Here is a 15,424-nt window from a genome sequence, read left to right on the forward strand (position 1 = left end):
TTCAGACAGAAAGAGCTCACTTGGAACCAACTACAATGAATAGTAATAAAAATAAAAGATCTGTACCTAAAATGTCTCTAGAAATTTTGGTATATCAGAAATTTCAAAAAATCCTTTTAAAAGCTTATAAGAGAAAGAAAATGGGAATTATGCTGCATGACATTTCTCATTATAACACAAAGAACAATGCCTTCAACTTGAAAGAAAATGAGTATTGAACTTAGAATTCTGTATTCATTCAGACTATTTATAAAATACAAAGAAAGATATTATGACATTTTCAAATATAGCAGGATTAAGAGTTTAACTGAAATGTACCTTTTACTTGAAATTTATTTGAAGATATCACTTGAGGAAAGTGAGAAAAATATTAAGAAAGAAAATGTCATGAGACCAGGAAAAAGTGGAAACAACCCAAGAAGGTGGTGAAGAAGGGCAATTCTAGGATAATGGTGTCGCAGGCCAAGAAGCAGCTGTTCTGCACTGGAACACAGGAACAAGATAAGCAAGAGGAGGATTTTAAGCAGTTAAGCATACTACTGTATGATGTAACAGATAGAAAAATATGAGACATTATAAAATTATATTACTTTGACAATAATAATAGAAAAGCATTTAGGAAAACAGAGTGCTTCAGAAAATTAAGTCATGATTTTAAATATGAAGCAAAATAAAAAGTGGCATGATCTTAAAGTAATTAATGAAGTATAAGATTTTAATATAGTAAACATTTAATTTCAAGTGGCCCAGAAATTGCATCATTGAAGCAGTAAAAAAGAAAACATAATTCTAATTAGTATACTTCTTAACCTGGGCAGGAATAATATGTATATTGTATATGACAGCATGTACATATTGTCATAGTAAGCACTTGATTGGTTTTTAATCTTTTAGAATCAGCCTATTAGGCAAAGCAGAGAATAGCAGTTGGTGCAGATTGGAATGGAATTGTAAAAAATCCTCTTAATTAAAATAAAATTGTAGGTGAAAGAAATGAAGGTTAGAGGAAAAAAATATAAGTAAAAGGAAGGATATGTACACTAAATACCTAATCTGACATAAAAGAGGGTTCATATACTAACTTTTTTTTTTGACAGAGCTGAGAGAGAGTCAGAGAGAGGGACAGATTGGGACAGACAGATAGGAAGGACGAGAGATGAGAAGCATCAGTTTTTCATTGTGACACTTTAGTTGTTTATTGATTGTTTTCTCATATGTGCCTTGACTGTGGGGCTACAGCAGACCAAGTGACCCCTTTCTCAAGCCAGCAACCTTGGGTAAGCTGGTGAGCTTTGCTCAAACCAGACGAACCTGTGCTCAAGCTGGCGACTTCTGGGTCTCGAAGCAGGGTCCTCTGCGTCCCAGTCTGATGCTCTATCCACTGTGCCACCGCCTGGTCAGGCCATATACTAACATCTTGATGAAACAAAAATATAATTATATTGTTTCAACTTAAATAATAACCAGTACCCAACTAGTAATAATATCATATAATTATCAAACATTGGGAAAAAATGGGGGGAGGGTGAAGGTAGGGAGCATAAATGAGCAACATGTTCAGAGAGGGAAGAAATAGATGCTACCTAAAGATAATAATGAAAAAGAAGTATGAAGTTATTTGTTAGATCACCATAATAACTGAAATTGGAATGAAAAAGTTTGGGGGTGGAAAAGGGTGAGATTTTTTTTCTCATATGCTCTCTGAGTTGTTGCCATGTCTTATGTTGACTTTTAAAAGGTGCTTAAAATTTTTACTGTTTATTTTTTAGAGTACTTTAAAATTTTATGCTGGAATTTTCTTTCCAACTAACTGACAATTGTTTAAATACAAATGTTACTGTGGATTAGGTTGAAACTCTTTTCTGATTAATACTTTGTTTTGTAATCATCAAGTTAAGCATTAACATGAGTCAAATGTCTGACATATCTTTTCAGTATCAAAGCAAGTTGGAGAAACACCAGCATCTGGAGATTCCTTAGATGGCACCCCTCGTACTTCCAATACCATCTTTGAGTTTCTGCCTCCTCCATTAGATCAGGTGCAAGAGGAAGAATGGGAAGTGGAGAGGTAATTCAGTGGTAACTTAGGTTTAAGTTTAGGACATTGTTTTAAGTGTTTTTGTTACATAGTATCCCTATATTTTGCAGAGTTTTTTCCACTTGTTGTTTGGGAAGGAACTAGAAATTGTATTGGTTATAAATATCACATAGGTACTGAATGTTTTTCAGTTTGTTTGATACTAATCTTACAATATCCAAAAGAATTATTTATCAGCCACTGTAGTTTAACCCAGTTTTGAGTATCTTTGGTATAAATTTCTTGAACCATATTGTTTTTATGTTGACTCTGTATTTCATTGTTTTAGGATGACTGAACATGGGACGCCAAAGCCTTTCCGAAAGTAAGTAATCTTTTTTTTTTTTTTTTTTTTTTTTTTTCTTTGCATTTTTCTGAAGCTGGAAACGGGGAGAGACAGTCAGACAGACTCCCGCATGCGCCCGACCGGGATCCACCCGGCACGCCCACCATGGGGCGATGCTCTGCCCACCAGGGGACGATGCTCTGCCCATCCTGGGCGTCGCCATGTTGCGACCAGAGCCACTGTAGCGCCTGAGGCAGAGGCCACAGAGCCATCCCCAGCGCCTGGGCCATCTTTGCTCCAATGGAGCCTTGGCTGCGGGAGGGGAAGAGAGAGACAGAGAGGAAAGCGCGGCGGAGGGGTGGAGAAGCAAATGGGCGCTTCTCCTATGTGCCCTGGCCGGGAATCGAACCCGGGTCCTCCGCACGCTAGGCCGACGCTCTACCGCTGAGCCAACCGGCCAGGGCTGAAAGTAAGTAATCTTAAAGTAGCTTTTAACAGAGGCATATTTTAAGAAATACAATTTTCCACTAACATTTTATTTTAAAGAAAAGAGACTCAGGACTTTTGGTCAAGATGGCGAGGTAGGTAAATGCTGTGCTTGCCTCCTCCCATGACCACATCAAATTACAACTGAATTATAGAATAACTGTCATTGAGAACCACCTGAAGACAAGCTAAACTAAGAAATCCTATAACTAATAATATAAAGAGACTTTGCATGGGGCATAGGGGGCCACGATGCTATGTGTAGAGGGTATTATATTGAGTGGGATCTTGAAACCATGTCAACATGATAAATTAAAAAAAGAGAAGAAGTCACATTGAGACTGATAGGCGGAGTAGAGACATGAAATGGGCAGGTCCCACACCCACAGTGTGGTGACTAAGGACCAGAAGGGACAGCTTAGTGGAGGTTTCCCCTGAGGCCTAAGGGGTCCTAGCTCCACACTGGGATTCCCAACCTGGGACTTCTGTGTTCCCATAACATCTGGCTTTGAAAATTAGCAGGAATTGCATGATTCATGAAAGAACTAAAAAAAAGTGACAAAAATTTATTGTGGAAGTAGTAGTAGAAATTGTAGTGATACTAGAATGTGTTAGAATTTAAGCCACCATCGGCTTAAAAGACTGCTATAAGCATAGTTTGGTATATTTGAAGCACATGGTAACCACCTACCAAAAATCTATGTGAGATATAGACTAAATAAAAGAATCCAAATATAACACTGTAGAACAAGTCATTAACATATAAGAAAAGAGAGCAAGAGAATAAGAAAGGAACAGAAGAACTATAAAAACAATCAGAAAACCATTAATATGGCAATAACTGCATACCTATCAATAATAACTTTGACTGTAAATGTACTAAATGTCCCAATTAAAACACATTGTGTGGCTTACTGGATAAAGAAATAATAGTGGTATATATAATGCCTACAGACACTCATCAGATCTAAAAACGCACAGAATGAAAGTAAAGGAATGGAGAAAGGCATTTCCTGCAAATGGAAATGAAAAAAAAAAAAAGCTGGTATAGCAATAGAGAAAATAGAATTTAGCCTGACCAGGAGGTTGCACAGTGGATGGAGCATTAGACTGGAGACACAGAGGACCCAGGTTCAAAACCCCAAGGTCGCCTACTTGAACACGGGCTCATCCAACTTGAATACTGGCTCAGCAGCTTGAGTGTGGGGTTGCTAGCTTGAATGTGATATCATAAACATTACCCCGTGGTCGCTAGTTCGAGCTCAAAGGTTGCTGGCTTGAAGCTTAAGATCGCTGGTTTGAGCCCAAGGTTGCTGGCTTGAGCAAGGGGTCACTCGCTCTACTGTAGCCCCCTGGTCAAGGCACTTGAGATAAGCAATTATTGAACAACTAAGGTGCCACAACAAAGAATTGATGCTTCTCATCTCTCTCCCTTCTTGTCTGTCTGTCCATATCTGTTCCTCTCTCTGTCTCGCAAAAAAAGAAAAAAGAAAATAGAATTTAAAATAAGGGCTGTAACAAGAGACAAAGAGAACATTTTATAATGATAAAGTGATCAATCCAACAAGAAGATACAAGTCTTGTAAACATCTGTGCACCCAATGTAAGAATATCTAAATATTAAAGCACAGTGATGGATGTAAACAGATTGATAGTAAGGCAATAATAGTAGGGGGACCTTAACATCCCATTGACACAATGGATAGATAATAGACAGCAAAATCAGTGAAGAAAATAGTGGCCTTAAATGACCCATTTTAGATCAAATGTACATAATTGATATGTTTACAACATTATAGCCCAAAGCAGCATTCTTCTCAAATGCATATGAAACATTTTTCAGGACAAACTACATGTTAGGCCACAAAACAAGTCTCAAATTTAAGAAGGAAGTAATATCAATTATTTTCTCTGATAACAGTGGTAGGAAACTAGAAATTAATGAAGAAAACTGAAAAACAGAAACCTGTGGAGGGTAATTAGCATGAATTAAACCGTGAATGTATTAAAAATGAGATTAATAAATCAAGAGATACCTTAAGACAAATGAAAATGAAAACACAATGACCAAAAATCTGTGGCATGGGCAAAACAGTTATAGGAGGGTAATTTATAGCAATATAGGTGTACCTTAAGAAACAAAAAATCTCAAACAATGTAACTGTACACTTAAAGGAACTAAACAAAGAAGGAACAAAGCCTACAGTGAGCATAAGGAAGGAAAAAGTAAAGATCAGAGCTGTAATAAATGAAATTCAAGTTAAAACAAAAAAGCAGTAAAATCAAGACTTAATTCTTTGAAAAAAAAGTTGATAAATCCTTAGCCAAACTCATCAACAACAAAAATAAAAAAAAGAAGTGGACTGCAATAAAATCAGAAATGAAAAAGAAGAAACTAACAAATACCACAGAAATACAAAGGTTTATAAAAGAAACACTGAATGGATTTATTGTGACAAATTGGACAACCTGGAAGAAATTGATACATTTTTAGAAACATACAGTCTTCCAAGGTTAAATCAGGAAAAAACAAAATCTGAACAGACCAATAATTACTAAAGAAATTGAATTAGTAATCAAAAAACTCCTGACAAACAGAAGTACTGGACCACATGACTTCACAGGAAAATTTTACCAAACAAAAGGTAAAATCAAAAACTGAAAGCTCCTGGCCTGACCTGTGGTGGTGCAGTGGATAAAGCGTCGACCTGGAAATGCTGAGGTCGCCGGTTCGAAACCCTGGGCTTGCCTGGTCACGGCACATATGGGAGTTGATGCTTCCAGCTCCTCCTCCACCTTTCTCTGTCTCTCCTCTTTCTGTCTCTCCCTCTTCTCTCTAAAATGAATAAAAAAAAAAATTGAAAGCCCAAAATTATTTTACAAGACCAGCTTTACCCTGATACCAGACAAACACTACAAAAAAAAATCGGGAGCAAAATAAGGATACCCACTTTCACCATTTTTATTCAACATTGTATTGGAATTGCTAGCAAGCGCAATCAGACAATAAAAATAAAAGGCATCCAATTTAGAAAGAAAAACTGTCATTATTTGCAGATGACATGTTACTATTTATAAAGAAACTTAAATCTTATGGCAAAAAAATACTTATTAATTAGAGCTAATCAATAAATTCAGTAGAATAGAAAAATATAAATTTTTTTAAGTGAGAAGAGGGGGATAGTGAGACAGATGGCCTCTTGTGCCTCAACTGGGCTTCACTGGGCAAACCCTGTCTGGGGCCAATGCTAGAATCAACCGAACTATTTTTAGCTCCTGAGACTGATGCTGGGACCAACAAGCTATCCTCAGCACCTAGGGCAGGGGTCAGGAACCAATGGCTCATGAGCCAGATGTGGCTCTTTTGATGGCTGCATCTGGCTCGCAGACAAATCTTTAATAAAAAAAAATAATAACGTTAAAAATATAAAACATTCTCATGTATTACAATCCATTCGTTTTCTACCTCTCATGTTTATGGTTTCGGATGGCTGGTGCCAATCACAGCTGTCCTCCAGGACAACAACAAATTTTTATTGGATAATGCATAACCGCACACGGGTCGTCGTATGGCTCTCACGGAATTACATTTTAAAATATGTGGCGTTCATGGCTCTCTCAGCCAAAAAGGTTCCTAGGGCAACACTCAAACCAATTGAGCCACTGGTTGCTGGAATGGGAGGAGGGGAGCGGGGAGAGAGAAGCAGATTGTTGCTTCTCCTGTGTGCCCTGACCGCAAATTGAACCTGGGACGTCCATACGCCAGGACAAAGGCTCTATTCACCAGCCAGGGCCGATATAAAATTAATATTCAGAAAAGCAGTTGCATTTTTATACAACGATAATGAACCATTGTTTCTTTTTTTTGTCTTTATCCAGTCATATATATATATATATATATATATATATATATATATATATGGTCCAAGTTGGCACCAACACCATTCCAAATCCCTGAAAAATGCAACCCAACCCCAGTTCAGTCTGTTAGGAGCTATCACAAGGAGCAGGAGTCCAGAAAAAGTCCACATCCAGGAAAAGTCTGCATGGCACTGGAATTGTTGTCACAATTCTATACTTTGCAGCTCACGTCCAAGTCCCAATGACTGCTGCTTCTAGCTGGTAATGATTCAGGTAGACTGGAAAAGCCATCTGCAGCATGTGTGGAGATGGAGCCTCTGCTCTCCTCTGCCTGGAGAGATGAGACCAGGGTGCTTTTCCCTGGAGCTCTGCGACTGTGGCTTGGTAAAGAGAACCTTGGGATACACTAAGCTGGGTGACAAAGGTAAATTCACAATAGAAGTTGGCAAAAGGGGGAGAGAGAGCTCTGAATTAGGAGCAGGTCCCAGCCTGAAATATGAGTGGGGCAATGAGGTAGGAGGAATAAAGGAAACACTATATATTGAACAAAGCAGCAGAAAATAGGACTATCAACACCCACAACAGAGATCTTTGTGGGAAGAATTAAAAACCTGACTATTCAGGCAAGACATATTTAAGTGGCCCTTGTGCAAATGAGATCAGTTTACCTGCTTCTTGGAAGAAATACCCTAGGCTCGTCCACAGTGTCGTAGATGGGGCCGACAACCCTGGGCACCTTCAGCCTTCAGTGGCAAATCCCAGCTTTCTGGGCAAGGTTAGGTCATAGGTGGCTGGAGCAGGCCTGGAAGAGACTGAACCCTCCCTTAGAGGAGCAAGGGGGAAGCCTACCTTCCAGTGTCCCTGTTTCCTCACAGCAGAGGCATGTAAGCCTGGCAGGCTTTAGCTCAATGACCTTCCTTTTCACTATTGAAGCAGGACCCAGATGGATTCCTATGAGACTTCTTTGGGGCATTGGAGCCTTTAAGGGCATATCCTAAAAGTTGGTAATTCACCTGATCTCTATCGGGCTTTTTCTGCCTCTTGGTACTTAAAGGCCAAGCTCAGAAGATCTCACTGAGGGGTTTGAGGATCCCCATCTGCCTATGTATACCTTTTCCGTATATCATTGTTTCTTAAATTAAGAAAACAATCCCATTTATAATTGCATCAAAAATAAATTAAATACCTAGAAATAAAATGAACCAAAGAGATAAAAGACCTATACTTGGAAAACTCTTAAGATATTGAAGAAGATACAAATAAATTTAAGCGTAAACTGTCCTTATAGGTAGGAAGAATGAACATCATTAAAATGTTTACACTTCTCAAAGAAATCTACAGACTCAGTGCAAAATGCCAATACCTTTTTTCACAGAACTAGATAAAACAAAGAATTTTTTTTTTTGTATTTTTCTGAAGTTGGAAATGGGGAGGCAGTCAAACAGACTCCCGCATGCGCCTGACTGGGATCCACCCGGCACGCCCACAAGGGGGCGATGCTCTGCCCATCTGGGGCGTTGCTCTGTTGTAACCAGAGCCATTCTAGTGCCTGAGGCAGAGGCCATGGAGCCATCCTCAGCGCCCGTGCCAACTTTGCTCCAATGGAGCCTTGGCTGCAGGAGGGGAAGAGAGAGACAGAGAGGAAGGAGAGGGGGAGGGGTGGAGAAGCAGATGGGCGCTTCTCCTGTGTGCCTGGCCAGAACAAAGAATCTTAAAATTTATATGAAACCACAAACTCAAATAGAGGTCTCAAGAAATAAGAACAGAGTTTGAGGTATCACATTACCTGCTATCAAACTATTACTGGACTGTAGTAATCAAAACAGCGCGGTACTGACGTAAAAACAGACACATAGCTCAATGGGACAGAATAGAGAGTCCAGAAATTAACTTCTGCCTATATGGTCAATTAATCTATGATAAAGGAGGCACGACTTTACAATGGTGTAAAGATAATCTATTCAATAAATGGTGTTAGGAAAACTGGAAAGATATGTGCAAAAGGATAAAACTGGATATAAGAATAAACTTAAAACAGTTTAATGCTTAAATGTAATATCACAAATCATAAAACTTTTGGGTAGTAAACTCTTTGACATTGCTCTTAGTAATAGGTTTTTGGATGTGTTTCCTCAGGCAAGGGAAACAAAATTAAAAATAAGCAAATAGGACTCCATGAAACTAAAAAGGTTTTGCACAGTGAAGGGAGCCATGAACAGAACAAAAAGACACTAATGGAATGGTAGAACTTATTTGCCAATGATACATCTGATAAGGGGTTAATTTCCAAATATGCAGAGAAATCATATAGTTTAACACCAGAAAAACTAACAATTCAATGAAAAAATGTGGGGAGGACCTGAATAAACATTTCTCCAAAGAGGACATACAGATGGCCAATTGATGTATGAAAAGTTGCTCAACATCAGTAATCATCAGTATACCAACTAAAAATGAGATACCACTCTACCTCTCAAAATTTCTATCAATAAATCAAACAAATTTTAGGATGTAGACAAAAGGGAATCGTTGTGTACTGATAAGCACTAAGGAAAACATTGTGGATGTTTGTCAATCAAATATAAAACTCAGATTACCCAGTAATTTCACTTCCTGGTATTTTACTTGAAGATATTCAAAACACTGATTAGAAAAGATATATGCATAGGATTATATACAACAGCCAAGATATGGAAGCAACCTGTGTCCATCAGTAAGACAAATAGGTAGGTTGGATGTGGAACATTTATACAATGGAATATTAACTCAGCCATAAAAAATGCAGTCTTCATTTGTGACATGGACGGATCCAGACAGTATTGGCAAATACCATATTATTTCATTTATATGTGGATTCTAAACAACAAAATAAATGAACAAACAAAACCAAAATGAAGCCATAGATTTGGACAACAAATAGTTGCCAACCGCGAGTGGGGTTGATGTGATGGGTAAAGAAGGTGAAGGGGTTAAAAAGTACAAATTGACAGTTATAAAAATTGTCATGGAAATTTTAAGTACATCATAAGGAATAGAGTCAATAACATTATAATAACTGTATAGTGTAAGAAAGGTGCTATATTTACCAGGGTGATTACTTCATACATTATATAAACGTCCAATCACTATGTTGGACACCTGAAACTAATATTGTATGTCACTTGTAATTAAAAAATAAAATTTTTTTAAAAGAAACACTATATACTATCCGACTGATTTATTGTAATGTAAAGACTTCTGCTATTTCCCATTATTTACCTGATGTTATCAAATGGAATTCATCATCATTTTTTCTTCATTAGGTTTGACAGCATAGCTTTTGGAGAAAGTCAAAGTGAGGATGAACAGTTTGAAAATGACTTAGAGACAGATCCACCCAACTGGCAGCAGCTCGTTAGTCGAGAAGTGTTATTGGGACTTAAGCCTTGTGAAATCAAAAGACAGGAAGTAATTAATGGTGAGTTTAATTAGTTTTTGTTTACATATATTTTTATTAGAGCAAGAAATTACCCAAAGCCTTGGTGTTTGCTTCAAAGTTTCTGCTTAACTTTTGTTTTAAACAAAGAGGTAATTAAAAAATAAAGCTGATCCTTGAACTTTAAAACTTGTAAAAATCATCAAGACAACATTAGCCTCATCACTTTACTTTCAAGCTGAGTTCATTTTGTGCAAAGACTGTAAGTGAGAATGCTAAGGCTCAGGGTGATTGAATGAATCAAGGTCATACAGCTGGTAAGTGACAGGGAGAAAACTAGGTAAGATCCAGGTCTTCCTTGATCCTAATGCAGTGTTCTTTATTTATCCAAGCATACATGTGACAGATCTGACATGGATGCTGTATCCTTTGCTATCTTTAGGCTATGAATGAAGAACTATCTTCTTGTCCCTGATAACATAGTGAAATTACAAGTCTGACCTCAAAAATGAGGGTTTATAGGCAATTAGATAACCAAAAGTATGGTTATTTCTAAGCTGGACTCTTGTTGTAGTTGTGATTGGTGAGTGCTATTGTAAAAAGACAGGTGAGTTTTGGAATACAGTTAACTTTTAAGTACAGGTTTTGGAGTAAGTACACTGTTAACTTTTAAGAACAAAATAGTTTTGAATGATATTTTTCTTTTTTGCCAGTGTTAAACTGTTAGAGCCAATATGTAAGCGAGTTCTGTGGAATCAAGAAAGTAGCTACAGATATACTAGGTCCTTTTTAAACTATAAATAATTATATAACTTACTTGCTAGTTAATTCCAGTAAAAACTTATTAGAATATAGTCAATAATATTATGACTATGTATGCTGTAAGATAGGTACTAGACTTTTCATGAAGTTTCCTAAGTAAGGCAACATTTTATATTTACTTTTTTTCTGTTTAGAATTGTTTTATACTGAAAGAGCTCATGTTCGAACATTAAAAGTTCTTGATCAAGTGTTCTATCAGCGAGTGTCCAGAGAAGGCATCCTGTCACCTTCAGAACTACGGAAAATTTTTTCAAACTTGGAAGATATTCTTCAACTTCACGGTAAGAGAAATTGACTCTGATCTTCGTTCCTAACATTTCCAATAGATAAAAAGATAATGAGTATATAAAGGTACCATAACAGTAAAATCTTGTAAATATATCCATGTGAGCTTTCCTGAAATTACATATATGAGCATAGCATAAATAAATGATTGGATCTTTGAATGTCCACTACCCCCAACTTCATACCAGCCTTTTACATACAAAGTGTTAACACAGGACTTAAACTCTAATGTCAATATCTACTATGTAAAAATTCTACTCTGTCTATGAGTAGTAGAAACTACCCTTGAAAATTTTCTATCAATTACAGTGTATATGTTTTTAAAACATATACATACATATATATATATACACACACACACACACACGCACACACCCCATATAGTATATTTCATATATAACATGCAAGTGCATTTTGAAAATAGTAATGTGATGGTATCATTTTCAGGAATTAAATTATTTTATTGTTTTGTTTTGTTTTACTTGAAATGCTTTAATAAATATAGAAAAATTTTTTCTTGCCTGACCAGTCAGTGGCACAGTGGATAGAGCGTTGGACTGGGATGCAGAGCACCCGTGTTGAAACCCAGAGGTTGCAGGCTGAGCCACAGGCTCATCCAGCTTGAGCGGGGGCTCACCATCTTGAGCGCAGGGTCGCTGGCTTGAGCATGGGATCATAGACATGACCCCACGGTTACTGGCTTGAACCCAAGGTCTCTGGCTTGAACAAGGGGTCACTCAGTCTCCTGTAGTCCCCCCATCAAGGCACATATGAGAAAGCAATCAACAGACAACTAAGATGCTGCAATGAAGAATTGATGCTTCTCATCTCTATCCCTTCTTGTCTCTCTGTCCCTATCAGTCCCTCTCTCAGTCTCTCTCTCTTTCTCTCTCTCTCTCTCTCTTTCTCTGTGCCTGTCACAAAAAGACAAAAAAAAATTCTTTCTTGCTGACTTCCCTAGTTGTACTCATGTCAGACTTTGTAGTCAGTAATATTGGTTCTTGTTTTTTTTTTAATTGATGATTTTAGAGAGACAGAACAAGGAGAGAGAGAGAGAGAGTGATAAGTATTCATTTGTTGCTTTCCACTTGCACATTCATTGGTAGTTTCCGCAACCTTATCATTTCAGGACAACACTAATCAAGCAAGCTAACCAGCCTGGGGCCTCTGTTGCTCTCTTTATAAGTTACTGTTTCTCTATGATCCTTAATTTTTCATCTTTCTTTTATCAGGGATCCCATCATTATATTTCAATACCTGCCCACCAATTTGATGCCTTTTACTTTTTGAGGAGGATGATTTTAGGTTTCACCAGCATGCATTGACAAATTCAGCCTTGATTATATCTGTTGCCTGTGAACATAAGCATTTTGAGAGGAACAGTAGGCAGAATCACCTGCAGTATTTAATTTTTTATGTTAAGTTACTGATTTTAACAAGAGAGTAAGGGGGATAGAAAGAGAGACAGGAACATTGAGCTGTTCCTGTATGTGCCCTGATCGGGGATCAGACTGGCAACCTCTGTGCTTTGGGACGATGCTGTAGCCAACCGAGCTATCCAGCCAGGGCTGCACTGTTTAAACTTAAGTTTTCCTAAGCATGGTTATAGATGGAGTCTTGAAGTTGAATGAATATTTAACTTCATATCTTGTATTCAGTTTGCCAGTGTCCACTTTGATTTATACTTCATCACCTATTTTTCAGATAGAGCTCACAAATATATAGATGTATAAGAATTGTGTCCAGATTTATATTTAAGATTAGACGTAGCTATACTATTCTGGATATTTATTTTATTTTGAAAATTTAAGTTCTTGGAACTCAACCTAAAATGCATATATGCTTAATTTTTCTATTTTATTTTTTTCCCCTTTAGTTGGGTTGAATGAGCAAATGAAAGCTGTTCGAAAGAGGAATGAGACCTCTGTTATTGATCAAATTGGAGAAGATTTACTGACCTGGGTAAGGAAATAAGCTATTCTATTTGAATAATTTTATAGATATTTGATGATCAGATTCAAGGCTAATTGACCTTTCCAAATATGCATACCTCCTCCATTTGCAAAGCTAATGTACAGATGAGAAGAGTGCAGAGTATATACTTTTGGGTTAATGTCTTCTATTAAGTGCTCAAACTAAATGCTCTTTATTTTCCCATCAAATTAAAGATTTGTGTTTAAAACATATTCTTTGTGTTTTAAAGAATAGAGTAAAATGGATCTTCATAAAAATAGTTTAACTGATACAGAATTTTAGCTATCTTCTATTGTTCGAATCTCAGAATTATATGGCACAACATTAGACAATTGTAGATCCAGAACTAGAATCACAATAGTAGAAGTGAAAATTATTTGATCTTAATTATAGTATAATAAAAGATTCAGAGATTATAGTAGCTATTTATCAAGTGTTTATTATTTTTTTCTGACTCTTTGTCAGTATATACCCCAAAATATATATTTATGTACCACGCACTGTGCTGGGGATACAGTGGCAATCAAAACCAGATTTGGCTTCTTCCCTTATGAAGCTTCTAATTAGTTATTTCAGGTTTGATGAGTGTTACAAGAACAGGAGAATACATATTGTTACGGGAATATATAGCTGGAAGACTTAAACTAGAACATACATAAAATCCTCCTATGGGAAAAGGGGTTTAATTCAAACTTTTAAAGAAAGTTCTACAGTTAAACCTGTGGATAATTGTAAAGGACATCATGTAGTACACAAAATCTTAACACAGGTTGAATAGGAATTGTTTAGACATGCCCATAGGAATTTACTTTAATGTGTAGTAGCCTGCCATAAGATTTTGGTAATTCTACGAAGATGAATTTTTTAAAGATTAAATACTAGTAGGTCACTAAAATAATCTTTATCTTAACTCCTTTTATTGATGGTGAGCTCATGGCCTAGAATCTACCAATCTAGTAGTAAGTCTCTTCTTAGCCACTTGACTCATAGAACAGGATTAGGGAATCATAATCTTCCTCAAGCAATAAGAGAGTCATATTTGTGAAGGTATCAGATTCTAAGAAAGTTAAGTTTTAATCTGTTTTTTTCTTTTATATATTATTTTTAATTTATTTTAATTGAATTTATTGGGATGACATTGGCTAATAAAATTATCTAGGGTTAAAATGTACAGTTTGATACATCATCTGTATATTGCATTGTGTGCCACCACCCAAAGTCTCTTTTAAGTGTATTACGTCTCATAATTTCCTATGTCAGCCTTTATAGATAATACAGAAGTGGTATAGGCTGAAAAGGTAATAAGTGTGAGAGGCTACAAGGAAGAAAACATTAGAATATAATTAGAAAAGGTCCAGATGTGTCAGGGTCAGATGTTTATAACAGAGAAACATTAATGTTCCACATATATATGTATTTGTTTCTTGTCTCTTGAGAATACTTACTGAAATATTGAAAGAACCGTGGTTGTCTCATGTTGTCTAGCCTCTGATCAGCTCAGTATCCCATCCTCTATTGTGTTCTTTGCATTCTTGGCACAGTTCAGTGGACCAGGGGAGGAGAAGTTGAAACATGCTGCTGCTACCTTTTGCAGTAACCAACCCTTTGCCCTGGAAATGATCAAATCTCGTCAGAAAAAGGATTCTAGATTCCAGACTTTTGTGCAAGTAAGTTGAGTCTGTCTTGTAAGAGAAAAAATAATAAAATTTTTTATCAGCTACAGAATAAACTGGGGAATTCTGACTAAGTCTTTTATATATGTTAATGTTTTATAAAACTATAAATGCTCTCTTAAATTACTAAACAGTATAAAGTTGATATTGGAGTGATGAAAAATAAAGAATATATAGAAGTTCATATTACCATGGAGATATTGTCCAGGAATGGTTCATGTACAATGTCAAAATAATGTTAAAACATGAGAATGGGGTTCTATCAAGCCCAGGGAAGAATATAACAACAGTCATACTTATTGAGGTATATGTTGGTATATAGATCAAGGATCAGTAAATTACAACCCATGGGCCATATCCAGCCTCTTGACTGGTTTTGTAAGTAAAGTTTTATTGGAAAACAGTATGGTAGTTTTTTGTTTGTCGTATCATAAATTGCCACAAGCATAGCAACTTAAAATAATGCATATTTATTATGTCACGCTTTTTGTGGTTGAGGAATACAGGTACGGCTTGGCTTCACCAGGCTGAAATCAAGGTGTCAG

At 36.7% G+C, this 15,424-nt stretch overlaps 1 protein-coding gene across 5 annotated transcripts in view; it reads left to right on the top strand.

Moving 5' to 3' along the window:
- ARHGEF12 (Rho guanine nucleotide exchange factor 12) overlaps positions 1–15,424 on the top strand; it is a 164,586-nt gene that overhangs the window by 129,867 nt on the left and 19,295 nt on the right. For all 5 annotated transcript variants that reach the window (XM_066247014.1, XM_066247027.1, XM_066247017.1 and 2 more), the window contains 6 exons: positions 1,936–2,068; positions 2,367–2,402; positions 10,013–10,167; positions 11,082–11,228; positions 13,109–13,194; positions 14,748–14,873. In XM_066247014.1, the coding sequence (XP_066103111.1) occupies positions 1,936–2,068; positions 2,367–2,402; positions 10,013–10,167; positions 11,082–11,228; positions 13,109–13,194; positions 14,748–14,873 (683 nt within the window). The remainder of the gene's footprint in view (positions 1–1,935; positions 2,069–2,366; positions 2,403–10,012; positions 10,168–11,081; positions 11,229–13,108; positions 13,195–14,747; positions 14,874–15,424) is intronic.

This window comes from Saccopteryx bilineata, chromosome 1, assembly GCF_036850765.1.
Source record: "Saccopteryx bilineata isolate mSacBil1 chromosome 1, mSacBil1_pri_phased_curated, whole genome shotgun sequence".
Lineage (NCBI taxonomy): Eukaryota > Metazoa > Chordata > Mammalia > Chiroptera > Emballonuridae > Saccopteryx > Saccopteryx bilineata.